This window comes from Hemiscyllium ocellatum, chromosome 2 (assembly GCF_020745735.1).
Source record: "Hemiscyllium ocellatum isolate sHemOce1 chromosome 2, sHemOce1.pat.X.cur, whole genome shotgun sequence".
Taxonomy (NCBI): Eukaryota; Metazoa; Chordata; class Chondrichthyes; order Orectolobiformes; family Hemiscylliidae; genus Hemiscyllium; species Hemiscyllium ocellatum.
The window spans coordinates 33874979-33891269 of record NC_083402.1 but is presented as its reverse complement, the minus strand read 5'-3'; the positions used below and the strand labels follow the sequence as shown (position 1 = coordinate 33891269).

At 45.2% G+C, this 16291-nt stretch overlaps 1 protein-coding gene across 1 annotated transcript in view; it reads right to left on the bottom strand.

Annotated features, from left to right (window-relative positions):
- Positions 1–14234, bottom strand: part of serinc5 (serine incorporator 5) — a 79299-nt gene extending 65065 nt beyond the window's left edge. Inside the window, exon 1 of the mRNA XM_060835667.1 lies at positions 13738–14234. Within this exon, the coding sequence (XP_060691650.1) occupies positions 13738–13764 (27 nt within the window). The 5' untranslated portion in view covers positions 13765–14234. The remainder of the gene's footprint in view (positions 1–13737) is intronic.
- Positions 14235–16291: the final 2057 nt, after the last annotated feature.

The following is a 16291-nucleotide window of genomic DNA, read 5'->3' as shown; positions in this document are numbered from 1 at the left end:
CTAATACACTTCCATTCATATAAGGACAAGCAAAAAGTGATAGAAGCTTCCAGATCCCTGGGAAAAGATCCACAGGCACTGCTGTACAAGGGGTCAAAAATCATGTTTTTCCAGGATTTCTCTGCAGCTGTAATTTGAAAGAGGAAGTCCTTCGATGAAGTTAAAAAGAGGCCGAGGAACCTGGGCCTCCCATACTCCATGAGATACCCCACAGTGTTCCATTTCAGCCACGAGGGCTCAGTTTATACATTTGACTCAGCAGATAAAGCTAAAAACTTCATAGACCTTTAAAAATAGACGGATTGGCCTGGAGAATACAGTTAATGTTTGTTCTCTTTTCTACCTTTCCCCATGTTTTCCCTTCTGTTTCTATTCCTTTCTTTCTGCCTCATAATTTGCTTTTTGGAAAGGGGGGAGAAACCTTGGAATAAGTTGTTCCTTTTTTTTAAATAACTGGATTTTCTGATGGGAAATTTTGTGGATGTTCTTTGTTGTCTCTTCCCCCTTTTTTTTGTTTGTTCTGCTTCTCTTTTAGTCACGAGTAGAGGTGACATGAAGCCAGGGATGGGTGGGGTGCTCATCCTGACTTGGTCTTTTTTCTGTTGATTTAAGGATCATCTCCTGGGTTTTTTTCTGGCCTAAGGCTGGGGCACAGTCCAGGTTTGAAGGAGCTGTGAGGGAGGGGATGGTAGGGCGAGTGCCCCCTATGGGCAGGGGGAAGAGTCTTCCATTCAAGGTTTTACAGTTGTTTTTTGTAGTTTTTTGGTAGTAATAGTTGTTTATAATTATGATAGAGTAGTTTTTGTCTATGTAGTTCTTTGAGTCTCTGAGTCTTTATTTACTCATGCTCGGCGCTTTGTAAGCAGGGTTCTCGGGTCTCTGAAAGGCGATATGGCTAGGTGTCTTATTAAATGGTGCACCTGGAACATTAAGGGAAGTCATTCACCTGTTAAAAGGAAGAAAGTGCTTTCTATCCTTAAGACGGAAAGGGTTGATATCGCTTTGTTGCAGGAAACCCATCTTAATGATGGGATACACCTGAAATTACAACAGCGGGGTTATGGCCAGGTATTCTTTTCATCCTTTACTACTAAAAGTAGGGGAGTGGTGGTACTTATCCAGAAAACTCTTCCGCTCACATTGTTAGAGCAGGTAAAAAAAATGAGCAGGGACAGTTTGTGATACTTAAAGCCCTGATACATGGGGAGGAATATGGCATTTTAAATGTCTGCTATCCTCCAGCACATCCCCTCAAAGTTTTGAGTAGTGCTTTCTCTAAGTTGAGTGCTTTTGGAACACGGCACATTATTATGGGGGGGGGGGGGTGGAGGGGGAGAGTTTTAATTGTCTTTTGGATCCGACAGTGGACAGGATGCCTTGTGGGCCCCCAACTATTTCTTCACAGGCCAAGCAGGTGGTTGACTTATGCGAGGAGTTGGGGCTGGTGGATATCTGGAGATGTCTTCACCCTACCGGCAGGGACTTCACCTTTTTTTCAAACCCACATAAATGTCACACGAGGATTGACCTCTTTCTGGCTCCCTCGGCCTTTCTGGATTCGATTATGGGTTGTAAAATTGGGAATACAGCTATCTCTGATCACGCGGCAGTATATTTGGAGGTTAAGGCCAAGAGTGAAGGGTTAGGTTTGCAGCACTGGCATTTGGACCCTTTTCTCCTAAGGATTCCAAATTTGTGGAATATGTTTTGAAGGAGTTTCAGGAATTCTTGACTATCAACTCAGGCATGGCTAGTAGTCTGTCTATGCTATGGGAGACTGCTAAGGCCTTTGCTAGGGGATTAGCTATTTCCTATTCGGCTAGCCGGAAACGACAGAAGGAGGTACAGCAGCGTCTACTTGAGACGCGGCTAAAAGTCGCCGAGTGGCACATTTTGCGCGGCATGCGGTGACTAAGCTACAGCGGATCACAGCCCTTTGGGCTGCCTTGAATTCAATACTGACAGGAAACACAAAGAAAGAACTTGCTTTTATGGGACAAAGGCTGTTCGAATATGGGGATAAGCCAGGGAAGTATTTAGCGTACCTGACTAGGAAAAAGCATGCTCCCCAATCCATTACTGCAATCGGAGACAGCACCGGGGTCCTTACATATGATGCTATAAAAGGTTAATGAGGCTTTTCGGAGCTTTTACTCTGAATTGTATCGGTCTGAAGGTTGCGAGGACAGGAAGGCTAAAATGGAGACTTTTTTTTAAAAGAACTTGGACCTCCCAGGGGTAACCTTGGAACAGGCCTCTCTCCTTAATGCCCCCTTGACAGTTCAAGAAATACAGGAGGCAGCTAGGCAACTTCAGAGTGGGAAAGCCTCTCGCCTTGATGGTTTCCCAGGTGAGTTTTATAAGGAGTTTATAGGGATTCTGTCAGGGCCAATGGTGAAGATGTACAATCACTCCTATGTGCATGAATGCCTACCACCAGCTTTGAGAGAAGCTAATATTTCCTTAATTCTTAAGAAGGGGAAGGTTCCTGAGGATTGTGCCTCATCCAGGCCTCTTTCTCTATTAAATTCAGATTTTAAGATTCTGTCAAAGATCCTGGCGCTGAGATTGGAAAAGATGTTGCCCCATATTATTAAAGAGAACCAGACGGACTTTATAAGAGGCCATAGGTCCTCTAATAATATTAGAAGGTTGCTGAATATGGTCCAACTTTGTCAGCAACGATCGCTTCAGGGGTTGGTGATTTGACCGGGTGGAATGGTCTGTTTCCTTGCTGTACACCTCTATGACTCTATAACAGTTTGGGTTGGGTGGAGTCTTTGCTAGGTGGGTGGAAGTTTTATATCAACACCCTCTGGCCGGGGTCATCACCAACGGGGTGAAGTCTGGGAATTTTAGGATGGGTAGGGGTAGTCGATAAGGCTGCCCCCCTCTCACCGTTGTTGTTTACTTTGGTAATAGAGCCGCTGGTACAGGCCATTCATCAGAACGTCCACATAACCGCTCCGGAAGTGGGATTGAGGGCACACAAGAATATATTGTATGCGGATGATGTCTTTCTGTTTTTAATCAAACCTCCGTACCCCATTTGATACAATGTATCAATTCATTTGGGGCTATTTCAGGATATATGATTAATTTGGCAAAATCGGAGGCTATGCCTTTGGGGAACCTTAAGGATGTGCCAGAAGTTGAAGGTGGCCCTAAGTTCCCTTTTAAGTGGTCACGGGCAGGGTTCCAATACCTAGGCATTTTTATTACCCTCAAGTTTGAGGTGTTATTTCAGACTAACTTTGCTCACTTGCTCGACATTATTAGGCGGGATCTCCAGAGATGGGAGGTTCTTCCAATTTCATGGCTGAGCAGAATATCTCTCATTAAGATGAATGTTCTTCTTCGTTTGCTTTATCCCATGCGTATGCTCCCTATAATGTTTCCCAGGTTAATGCTGCAGAATCTTATGGATGGTTTGGTTCCTTTGTCTGACATCATGGGCGGCCCCTTGTCAAACTTACTAAATCGCAGTTGCCTCGGAGGGGGAGGAGTTGATTTCCCAAACATCAGGAAGTAGCAATTGAGTTCCCTGCTGTCCTTTGGGTAGGTAACGATCCAAACTCAAGATGGCTGGATATCGAGGCCTCCCAGGCAAAGTGTCCTCTTATTAACCTGTTGTTCATGGATAAGATGAGGGTAGTTGTGGACCACTGCCGGAACCCCATTGTCATTCGTACAATCAAGGCATGAAGGGTGATGGGTCAGAGTGAGGGTTGTTTATCCAAGACTTTACCACTTACACCTATAGTTGGCCTGCCAGGGTTCTGACCAGGGATGATGGACTCAAGGTTCAAATTATGGGCAGCGAGAGGAGTTTCTAGTTTGGGAGACTTGTTTGAGGGGGAGGTTATAACGTCTTTTGATCAACTGAGCCGCAAATACAGGTTGCCCAGCAGAGACCTTTTCCGTTTTTTTCACATTAGGGATTTCATCCAGAAGAAGACTACGCTTCTCACTAAGCCCTATAAACCCGATACAGAGAGGTTGTTGCTATGTTCCACAAGCACCCTTTCAGTTAGTGCCCTCTATCGCCTGCAGGGTGGCAGGGCCTGGCAGGATATTAACCGGTTATGAGAGGTCTGGGAGCAAGAGCTAGGAGTGCAGATCTGTTCTGAAACATGGGAGAATACTTGAAAGATTTCAATCTGTAATAGGACATGTGCTATACACAGGGCTCATCTGGCACCAGACCGTCTGGCAAAGTTTAAAAAAAGGGGCATCTTCAGTGTGCCCCAAATGTAAAGTAAGTGTAGGTACTCTTACCCATCACTTCTGGACATGCCACAGGCTCCGTGTTTATTGGAGTGCTGTGACGGGAGAGATAGAGAGGGTAATGAGGATTGAAGTCAAAGTAGACCCGGTATCTCTCCTCTTAGGTCTACCAAGTTTACCATCTTTAGACTGGTATGGGAAGAAACTATTTAATATTCTTATATACCGTGCAAGGAAGAACATTCTGATGAACGGGGTGTCTGAGAACCTGTCGGGCTTGCTGGGATGGCAGAAATTAATTATGGAGCACATTCCCTTGGACTTCTTTATAAACATGGTGCACCACACAACAGACCATTTTTATAAGACATGGCAGCCCTACTGGAGTTATTTGGAAATAGATTTGTCAGTTGTCTTAACTAGGGCATTTGTTTAACTAGGATGGTTAGATTTGTCAAGCCCTGGGCCCTGGAGGGGTGTCTCTGAGTATACATACACAATGCTCCCGTTCCTTTGTTTGGGAGCTTTATGCCGAGCATAGCTGTTCTGTATTTTGTGGGGTTTTTTGGCTTTTCTTTTTTTTTTGGTGTTACTTTGCACAATGTTAGGGTTTGTTTTGTATTATAGGGTAGGTTAGTAGTTAGTAGACAGGAGTTGTATTGTAACTTGTGTTTTTTTTTTGTTTTTATTATACTGATATTTTTATTGATTGTATTTTTCAATAATTTTATATGTTTGTAAAGTTAAAAAAAACTTGTAAATAAATATATTAACAAGAAAAAAGTGTTCAGCCATGGGGCGGTGGGGTTGGTGGGTGCGGGTGTCCCAGAGATGTTAGCTGAAATGATCTGCAAGTTGGCGTCCTGTCTCCCTATTGTAGAGGAGACCTCATTGGGTGCAACGGATACTGTCGATGACTTTGGTGGAGGTACAGATAAATCGCTGTTGGATATGGAAGAACCCTTTGGGGCTTTGGACGGAGATGAGGGAGGAGGTGTGGGCGCAGGCTTTGTACTTCATGTGGTGGCAGGAGAAGGCGCTGAGAGTGAAGTAAGGTGTGGGCCGGTGGCGGGGGGCGGGGGGGCGGGGCGTATGGATCTGACAAGGAAATCGTGGAGGGAATAGTCTCTCCAAAACACAGATGGGGTGGGGAGGGGAATATCTCTCTGGTGGTGGGGTCCATTTGTAGGTGGCGGAAATGGCAGAGGAGGTCGGTGGGGTGGAAGGTGAGGACCAGTGGGGTTCTGTCCTTGTTGCAGTTGGAGGGGTGGAGGTACAGGAAGTGGCAGAGATGCGCTGGAGAGCATCAATGGCCACATGGAAGGGGAAATTGCAGTCTTTGAAGGAGGAGGCCATCTTGTGTGTTACCCTCCCTTGCTCTCTACATTTCCAACTGTCACTGTGACATAGACCACTTCTACCTGTCCACACCCACTCCAGCCTCTCACCCATGCATGTGCAGCCCTCCACTCCTTCCATCACCATCAAACCAGAGGACACAGCTTAAAAATACGGGGTAGACCATTTAGGACAGAGATGAGGAGAAACTTCTTCACCCAGAGAGTGGTGGCTGTGTGGAATGCTCTGCCCCAGAGGGCAATGGAGGCCCAGTCTCTGGATTCATTTAAGAAAGAGTTGGATAGAGCTCTCAAAGATAGTGGAATCAAGGGTTATGGAGATAAGGCAGGAAGAGGATACTGATTAGGAATGATCAGCCATGATCATATTGAATGGCGGTGCAGGCTCGAAGGGCTGTATGGCCTACTCCTGCACCTATTGTCTATTGTCAAACCTGCAGACAAGAAGGGTGCAGTGGTAGTTTGGCACACTGACCTGTACACCGCTAAAGCCTGCCGCCAACTCATGGATACCTCCTCCTACTGCCCCCTCAACCACAATCTCACTTAATTTCCTAGGCACCACAGTACTGCAACTGTCACAGGACCGCAACAGGAAAGTTAAACAAAATATTTTTATTCAAAACTGAAGGAAACATTTCTACACAAAAGCCAGCACCCTTTGCAGACCTTCTACAGCCTGTAAGGATAGGCATGTACAAAACCTGAATTCTAGAGCTGACTCCATCACAATTCATGGCCTCCAGGATCTATCAGCGACGGGATACCAATGGCTGTGAGTGGGCCTGGCAGTGCAGTATTAGCCGTGCCTTCGGGTTCCTGGCGGTCAGGCAAGTTTGGGTCCAGTGCAGGACCCAGCAGCATCGGTGGCGTCTGCATTGGCGAGGTCCAGTGAGGACTCACAGTGGTGAGGAGGGGGTCAGGGCGACAAGATGGTGCCAAAGAGTGGGCGATGGCAAAGGGGGACTTGTTCCTAGCCCATGGCAGAGCACTTAACAAGAAGGACTATTAAAGTGACTAGTTCACTTCTTCATTTTTCTGCCTTTATATTCTATGTTTTGGTTTAGCTTTAGGATGGCGACCGAGAGTAGCAACAGTATGCTGTATTTCTCACTATATTTTGTAACAAGATACACGTGACAATAAAATCAACAAAATAGAGGGTTCCGAGACCAATCACTCCCACTGTGCTGTTATTTCTTATGAGTCTGTGTGCTGGTGGACCAGGATACATCCAGCAATAGTTATCGAGCGATTTAGTATATCAGCTACAAAAGGTGAGATTCTGGGATAGGACTTGATCAGGTTGTCATTTCACTAGTTTGTGGGCGAGCTCTTCCAATTTTGTCTCAAATGTGGGGCGCTGGAAAAACACAGCAGGTTGGGCAGCATCAAAGGAGTAGGAGAATCGACGTTTCGGGCATAAGCCCTTCATCATAAATGGGGGAAGGAAGCTGAGAGATAAATAGGAGGATGGGGTTGGGGGAACGGTACCTGGGAAGGCACCTGATGCCTAGAGGAAGAACACCTCATCTTCCACCTTGGGAGCCTCCAACACACGGCATCACCATTGATTTCACCAGTTTCCTCATCTCCCCTCCCCCACGTCATCCTCGATCGAACCCTCCAACTCCGTATCGCCCTCTTGACCTGTCCATCCTCCTTCCGCTCTATCCACTCCACCCTCCCCTCCGACCTATCACCATCACCTCCCCCACCTGCATCTATCTATTGCCTTCCCATCTACCTTCCCCTCCCCCCCCAACCCCACCCTCTTATTTACCTCAGTCTGTTCCCTCCACTCCACATTCCTCATGAAGGGCTAATGCTCAAAACGTCAATTCTCCTGCTCCTCAGATGCTGCCTGACTGTCCTCACTTTCTCCTAGTCCCAATTTTGCCTGCCTCACATTATCCTGGAAGGCCAAGGTGCCTCAAAACAATTGTCTCATGCTGCTTCTTATGCAGTAACAACTTGAGTGGTGCTGTTGAGAGGAAAGACACTGCAAAGTGTTACGTGAGCCACAGTGCCAAGTGTGATGTGAAGAACATAGATCTTACATTGAAAGACTGACCAATCGTATCAAATAGCATATCCCTTTTACTCTTTGCAATAGAAAAAGGTACTGACTGTATCTAATCAGAGTTAAAAAGTACAGCAGGTCAGGCAGCATCTGAGGAGCAGCTTTTCAAGCTCCACACTTTTTGACTCTGACTTTCAAGTATCTGCAGTCATCACTTTCTCCCTATATCTAACCACTGAGCAGAGATTTTCCTGCACCTTGCTCTCCATGTGGTCTAATCTACAATGGGGAGACAGGACACCAACTTGCAGAATGTTTCAGCGAACATCTCTGGTACACACGCACCCAACAACCCCACCGCCCTGTGGCCGACCATTTTACCTCCCCCTCCCACTCCGCCAAGAAAATGCAAGCCCTGGGCATCCTTCACGGCCAAATCCAAGCTACCTGATGACAGGGGGGAAAACATCTCATCTTCCGCCTTGGGACCCTCCAACCACATGACATCAATGTTGACTTCACTAGTTTCCTTATCTCCCCTCCCCCAGAGAGAGAGAAAGAGAGACCAAGAGTAGCTTTTACTTGTCATTTCTACCATATATAACTGATACAGTAAAAAAACCAAGGCAGCATTCCTCCAGAACCGAGGGTGCTACATGGACAGCACAAATCACACAATCGTACACGGCATAAAATGCAGAAGTGCAAAACACACAAGTTAGTGTAATCGAAAAGTGATAAATAATAAACCATTCTTCTAGCAGCAAATTGAAGTCATGCAAAAAAATTCCAATGGGAAAGAGTCCAATCAGACTGTGTTGAGGAGTGTGATGGCTGGCTTGGGGGAAGAAACTGTTGCACAGTCCGGCAGCTGTAGTGATAGATGAGCAGAATTTGGTGCAAGTTAGGACATGGGCAGTAGAGTTTAGAATGATGTGAAGTTTATGGAGGATTAAATTAGGATACTAGCTAGGACTGTTTTGAAACAGTCACATGTAAGGGTTTGACTGAGGGCTTTAGTAGGTGAGAAGCCAAGTCAGGTACAAGCTCAGGGTGTGATTAAGTTTAATTAACTTGGTTAATTTAAAAACAACTATATTTTACTTTAGAAATCTTAGTCATAAATCAGTGATGGGATTATGGTTTTAATTCAATTTTATGCATCGAGTTTTAAGAATTTACAGCAAAAAGAAATTCTATCCCACCAACATTAGCTGGAAATACTAACTTTTCACTTTATGCTGGTCATTCATGATCTTAATATTTCACTGCCATATCACATTTGTTTTATCGTGTGAAATGAGTGGAATTTCAGCCAATGGACACTGATGGTGAATAGTCACAGCCCTGTACTAGATGCAACACTTTTCTGCAGTTAATTTGCGTGCACTCTGCAATCACAGCAAACTAAAAATGCAGACTCTGGTTTTGTATAAAACAACAGTATCCACTTTCCTGAGCACTTAATACAAACCACAAGCAGGAAGGTGTTTGGTGCATCAGCTGTGGTTAAAATTAGAGTTTGAAGCAGCAGGAAGCAGTGCAATGTGCATATCAACTGTAAATGCAGCTGCTACAGTAACTGTCTGGAAACTTACATCACTCTTAGGCCAAGAAAATACTGCATATCAGAACACACCAAGTATAGGAGTTGACAAAGCACATTCTGTCAGAGGGTGAAAAATCACAGGTTCACAATGGGAAATCGTGCTTTGATTATTTACCTTTCTTACCCTGACTTGTTTCCTTCCATTTTCAGTAGGACTGCTTTAATTTCAATCAGCAATATAAGTTAACTTACTGGTGGAGGTTAGAAACAGACTGGGACTGCCATCACAACATTCCTTACAAATATTAAAATAAAACAAAGAACTGCGGATGCTGGAGATCCGAAATTGCTGGAGAAACTCAGCCTGTCTGGCAGCATTTGTGGGAACAAAGCAAATTTAACCTTTCGAGTCCGGTAACTCTTAATCAAAACATCAAGTGAAAGTAATCTTTTTTAAAAGAGCTATTTCCCCACTCTTTCCCCATAGCCCTCCAATTGTTATTTCCTTTCAAGTATACCTAGATAATTTTGAATATTACTACCAAGCTTGTATTTGCCACTCTTTCAGGCAGAGGATTCTAAAAAAAAACTCAGTTAAATCAGGCTGAAAAGCAAGCCACACTGCTGCAGCTTTTTCTCTAGCACTCATCATTACAAACACGAAAATATCCAACAATCAGAACAACTTATGCTACAGGAGAAGCGGATGACGATTGCCAATGAGACCTGACTTGCCAATCAATCAATCAGCATCCTGTAGTACAAGTTGTGATTGTTTGGAAATCAGCAACATGACTTCCTTTCATCAAAACTAAAATAAAATTCTTATCTCACCGCTCCTTTGATCAATTATATTAAATCTATACTGTATCCTTGGGTAACCAGCACCTCTGTCACTTTCTCCCAATTTACTCAGCATGACCTCTTATAATGTTGAGCAACCGCATTCTATTTCACTTTTACTTTCTCTGTTTAAAAGAACAATCTCCATTCCCTCCCATAACTGAAATTTCTCATCTCAGACATTATTCTGGCAAATCTCAGTGCTCTTTTGAATTGCATTCTGAAGTATAGTGGACATGAAAGGACAAATACCCTTGCTGAGGAATGATGGACTCAGGGGGCTGATGGCCGGCCACAAGCAACTAACCTCCAACATATCGATTAGAACCAGGTAAGCATATGTCTAGCCAAAGGCCTGCAACTATTAACTAACAGTCTGATATATGCTGGACTTTCCTGCTCCTCGGATGCTGCCTGACCTGCTGTGCTTTTCCAGCACCACTCTTAATCTAGACTCTGGTTTCCAGCATCTGCAGTCCTTGTTTTTACCCATATGCCAATGACTTTTTGAGAGGCTGATGTGAAGGATGAAATCACAGAAGTGACAAATTTTCATTATCTCAATCACAAATTAAAAGGAGGAATTTTTCCAAAAACCCTCAAGAAAAGAAGTCCAAAGTTAGTTTTTGTTCCCAAAAGAGATGCAAGATGGAAAATCGAATCCATGGAAAGAAGAGGCTAGTTGCGTATCACATCTTTGGTCGCCTCAGCAAGGTGCTTACGAGGCATGAAATCACAAGTTTCCAAATGAGAGCAATCAATAACATTGAAAGAAAAGGCTATGCAGTATATGAGCAAATTCCATCATTCATTTAAATCATGGCTTTGCAAGCAAGCACATTTCTCCAATCAATTCAAACTTTACTTATTAACTTAGTCACATTCTTTGCATCTGCATACAACTGTTGCAGAGAATGTAACACTGCTTTCCTTTGGTAGCTAAATTTTTAGAAATTAAGAGGAAGTTCTCAAGAATATCAACTTTTGGAACAGATTCCCAAGAGTGAGGTCAGACGTGCACCATTCCTCCCACAGACATTTAAAAAACACGATTGTAATTCTATAAGCAAATCATCAGTAAGGTTCCTTTCTTTCAAAATTATAAAAACATTTGAAACATGAAACATGTCCTTTCTGATCCCTCCTGGTGCCAGGGTGAAAGATTTGAGTTACAGGGAGAGGCTGAATAGGCTGGGGCTATTTTCCCTGGAACATCGGAGGCTGAGGGGTGACCGTATAGAGCTTTATAAATTCATCAGGAGCATGGATAGCGTGAATAGACAAGGTCTTTGCCCTGGGGTGGGGTAGTCCAGAACTATAGGGAATAGGTTTAGGATGAGAAGGCAAAGATATCAAAGGGACGCAAAGGGCATTTCTTTCATGTAGAGGGTGGTGCGTGTATGGAATGAGCTGCCAGAGGAAGTGGTAGAGGTTGATACAATTACAGAATTTAAAAGGCATCTCGATGGGTATGTGAATTGGAAGGATTTAGAGGGAAATGGGCCAAGTGCTGCAAAATGGGACTAGATTAGATTGGGATATCTGGTTGGCATGGACAAGTTGGACCAAAGGGCCTGTTTCTGTGCTGTATATCTCTATGATGTATGACCTGCCTGCTACATAGCTAGGTTACTGGATCAAGCTGACTTCCTTGTGTCAGGATCATTTTAATAATTCTGGCCAACTCCAAAATAGCTTAGAGAGGTTTCCACAACAGAAGGAAATTAAATGCACTTTGGCCCTTTGTTGAGCAATCAAAATCTAGTATTGCCATTAAAATCTTGGGAATTGTCATTGACCAGAAAATGAACTGCACCAGGCACTTTTTCCCTCCTAATCAACCTGTTCAGAGATGTTATTACACACCTCTGGAGCAGGTGGATCTTGTACCCAGTTCTCCTGGCCTGTAGGTAGGAACACTACCACTGCACCACAAGAGCCCTACTTGCTAAACAAATACTGTGGCTAGAAAAGCAGATTACCTGCTCAGAATCCTGCGGTGAGCACCTCCAGACACCCAGAACCTGTCCATCTACAAAGCACAAGTCAGATGGTACATTCACCACTTGTCTAGATGGACAATAAAAGCTCGTCCAGCCTTGACACCCACATCCAGTGAAAGCATTCTTATCCAAGCTCTCTTGATATCTGTGTGTTCTTGTCATTCAGGAATTTATCAATATTTCCATCATCACTCCAACCAGGGGCTGATTATTGCAGCGGGCATAGCCCTGGAATACCTGCACTAACAATATTTCATTTAGAAGGTGCGACCTGGTTTTCTTCAGTATTGTGCAATGGGTAGTACACGTTCCAAATTCAATACCCTCCTTTCTTTTATTACACTGTTCTGCTTTATTAAACATGGCTGTGGTGGGGGACGGGATGAATGGTGATGAGGAAATTGAGAGAAGGGGCAGTACTGGTAATGCCCAGGCCTCCAAGAATTCCTGCGATTTCTACAGCCCAGGCATGTCCCACCACTTGGGGAGTTCCCCTTCAAGCCACACAACATGCTGGTATGAAACCACACTACTGTTCAACCACCAATGCTGGGTGGAAACCTCTGCAGCTCCCTCCCCTCATAGTGCTGTGGGTGTACAGGGAATATTATGGCTGGGTAATAAATGAAGATATTTTCACTGATTCATGAGACAGAGCAATCTTAAAATGGCTCTTGAATCCAGAGGAAAAGCAGTGCCATAATCTCTTCTCATGCCAACATCGGGATCTGAAGTAGACAGGCAGGAGGAACACAGCAAGCCAGGCAGTAACAGGAGGTGCAGAAGTCGGTCTTTCACGTGTAACCCTTCTTCAGGACACCCGAAACGTCCACTGCTGTGTTCTTCCAGCCTCCTGCTTGTCTACTTTGGATTCCAGCATCTGCAGTTTTTTTTAAAAAAAGTCTCTAACATCTGGATCTGGACAGGCAGCTGAATCAGCCATTCCCTCACGCAAGTGTTTACATCTGTCAATGTTCAGCGATGTGGCATTTTACTCACTCCATGTCCCTCAGCTGGAGACACAGACGGCGGTTTGGATTTTTTTTTCTCTCTCTCTCTGTCTGTCTAAATTGCTGACTGGATTGGCAGCACTGCAAACAATTTCTTTAAAAAAAGAATAATTCACCAGCGGATGAACTAAAGCAGCAGCAACAGCAACACACCCGAATGTCTGTTTTGAAAAGTGACTGAAACCTAGTGCGTATGACTCAACCTCGAGAGCACCTTCCTGCCCCGGGAGTCAGTGAACAGCTCAGAACCAGTCCAGCCTGTTATATATTAACCGCTGAGGGTGCGGCAAGACCGTAACCATTCGCCCAGTTTCAGTTCAAAACAGAGCCACTTAAATGCTGTTAAATATGATACTGGGGGGAGATCTGAAAAGGTGCATAAGACAGTTTTCATTCTTTAGACATAGTATCTAGTGGGTCACTCTCCATTGCCCGGGAGTGAACAGCAGAAGCTCCAGCCATCTGCACTCAGCCTGGGCATGAGCTAAACACGGTTGAAATGTCCCAGTCCCCTTACAGGATGATATACCGCGGATATAAGGTGCAGGACCAACAAACCTCAGGCTTAAAAATTACTCAAAACAAAAGTCAGCAGCAAAACACAAGCTCGGACGGCGCAGATGAATATTGAATAATACACAAGACTGCCCTCTGCGTTCAGTGGAAGAGTCCAGGCTGAAAGGCTCAGGGTCAGGTTTGTTCCAGCAGTACCAGCCGATCTTACCTGCGATACACAACAGGGCAAGGACATCTCGGTCAGAGGCCGGAGCGACACAAAACCACCGGGGGATCCGCCGAAGCTGCTCACCAAAAGGCTGGGGACGGGGAAGTCTTACAGAGCGGTGAGGAGGAGGAGGTGCTGCTGCCGCCTCACACTGTCCCACTACCTCCTGCCGATCATGGCCTGAGGGACGAGGTTAAATATGAGCCGGGGAGTTCCCCGGGGGCTGGAGGAGGGAAGATGTGCCGAGAGGCCGCCCCAGAAACAAAACAAAGCAGCAGCAGCAGTGTGTGTGTGTCTCTCTCTCTCTCTGAAACACACAAGGGCAGGCGGAGCCCAGCTCCTGGATCACTCCCTCTCTATCCCTGTGTATTCTGTCCTGGATAACAATTCACTTCCGGAGACGTCAATTTCAGTGGCAGGTTTCGGGAGCTGTTAAAGGAAACTCCCTCTGATCATCTGGACGCGCAAAAAAAACACCACTTTGCCGCAGACTTCCCATTTCGCTTCATTAAGGAGGAGTTTGTGCTCGGATTAAATTAACCGCTCGTGTCCTTGTTGCTTTAGCTTGCATCTGACTGCGTATTCCTCTCCCAATATGCGACGGATCATTATTTTCCACACCGAAAACATCGGTAAAACGCTTTCAAAAAGCCCCAAGGTCGAAAGGCACGTCAAACTAACCTGAAGAGTAGAGGGTAAATTCAGGGACTTCATTCAGAATTATGGTGGCCTCGTTTAAAGGTGTTTTAGAGTCATTGAGACGTACAGCATGGAAACAGACCCTTCCGTCCAACTCGTCCACGCCGATCAGACATCCGAACCTAATCTAGTCCCATTTGCCAGCACTTGGCCCACATCCCTCTAAACCTTTCGTATTCATAGACCTATCCAGGTGCCTTTTAAATGTCCTAATTCTACCAGCCTCCACCACTTCCTCTTGTAGCTGATTCCACACACACATCACCCACTGTGTGAAAAGATTGCCCCTGAGGTCCCTTTAAATATTTCCCCTCTCATCCTAAACCTATGCCCTCTAGTTCCAGAATCACCCACCACAGGGAAATGACGTTGTCTAGTTATCCTCTATAAGGTCATCCCTCAGTCCCCGACGCTCAAGGGAAGACAGCCCCAGACTATTCACCCCCTCCCTGTCACTCAATTCCTCCAACCCTGGCAACATCCTTGTAAGTCTTTTCTGAACCCTTTCACGTTTCACAACATCTTTCCGATAGGAAGGAGACCAGAATTGCACACAAAATTCCAATAGTGGCCTAACCAATGTCCTGTACAGCCGCCTCATGAACTCCCAAATCCTGTACTCGATGCTCTGACCAATAAAGGAAAGCATAACAAACGCCTTCTTCACTACCCTATCTACCTGCGACTCCACTTTCAAGGAGCTGTGAACCTGCACTCCAAGGTCTCTTTGTTCAGCAACACTCCCTAAGATCTTACCATTAAGTGTATAAGTCTTGCTCTGATTTGCCTCTCCAAAATGCAGCACCTCACATTTATCTAAATTAAACTCCATCTGCCAAGATCCCATTGTACTCTGAGGTAATTTTTTTTTTAGATTAGACTTACAGTGTGGAAACAGGCCCTTCGGCCCAACAAGTCCACACCGACCCGCCGAAGCGCAACCCACCCATACCCCTACATTTACCCCTTACCTAACACTACGGGCAATTTAGCTTGGCCAATTCACCTGACCCGCACATCTTTGGACTGTGGGAGGAAACCGGAGCACCCGGAGGAAACCCACGCAGACACGGGGAGAACGTGCAAACTCCACACAGTCAGTCGCCTGAGTCGGGAATTGAACCCGGGTCTACAGGCGCTGTGAGGCAGCAGTGCTAACCACTGTGCCACCGTAATCTTCTTCGCTGTCCACTACACTTCCAATTTTGGTGTCATCTGCAAACTTACTAACTATATGTCCTATGTTCACATCCAAATCATTTATATAAATGATGAAAAGCAATGGACCCAGCACCGATCATTCTGGCACACCACAGGTCACAGGCCTTCAGTCTGAAAGGCAGCCTCCACCACCACACTCTATCTTCTACCTTCGAGCCAGTTCTGTATCCAAATAGGTAGTTCTCCTTATTTTCCATGAGATCTAGCCTTGTTAACCAGTCTATCATGAGGAACCTTGTCGAACACCTTACTGAAGTCCATATAGATCATGTCCACTGCTTTGCCCTCATCAATCCTCTTCGCTACTTATTCAAAAAACTCAATTAAGTTCATGAGACAGGATTTCCCATGCGCAAAGCTATGCTGACTATCCCTAATCAGTCCTTTCCAAATACATATTAATCCTGTCCCTCAGGATTCCCTCTCACAGTTTGCCCAACTTTCCTTCCTCTTAATTGCTATCTTAACCCCTGGAAGGATGTTGCTACCTATCCTCTTTGTGGATTGACCAAGTACTGGACTGGATAGAAGCTGGAGATTGCCAGTGGATTCGTAGAGTGACATGCCAATGGCACCAAAACAAATTACAATGGACCTGGAATGCACTGCCTGAGAGGGGGTCAGGGGCAGATTC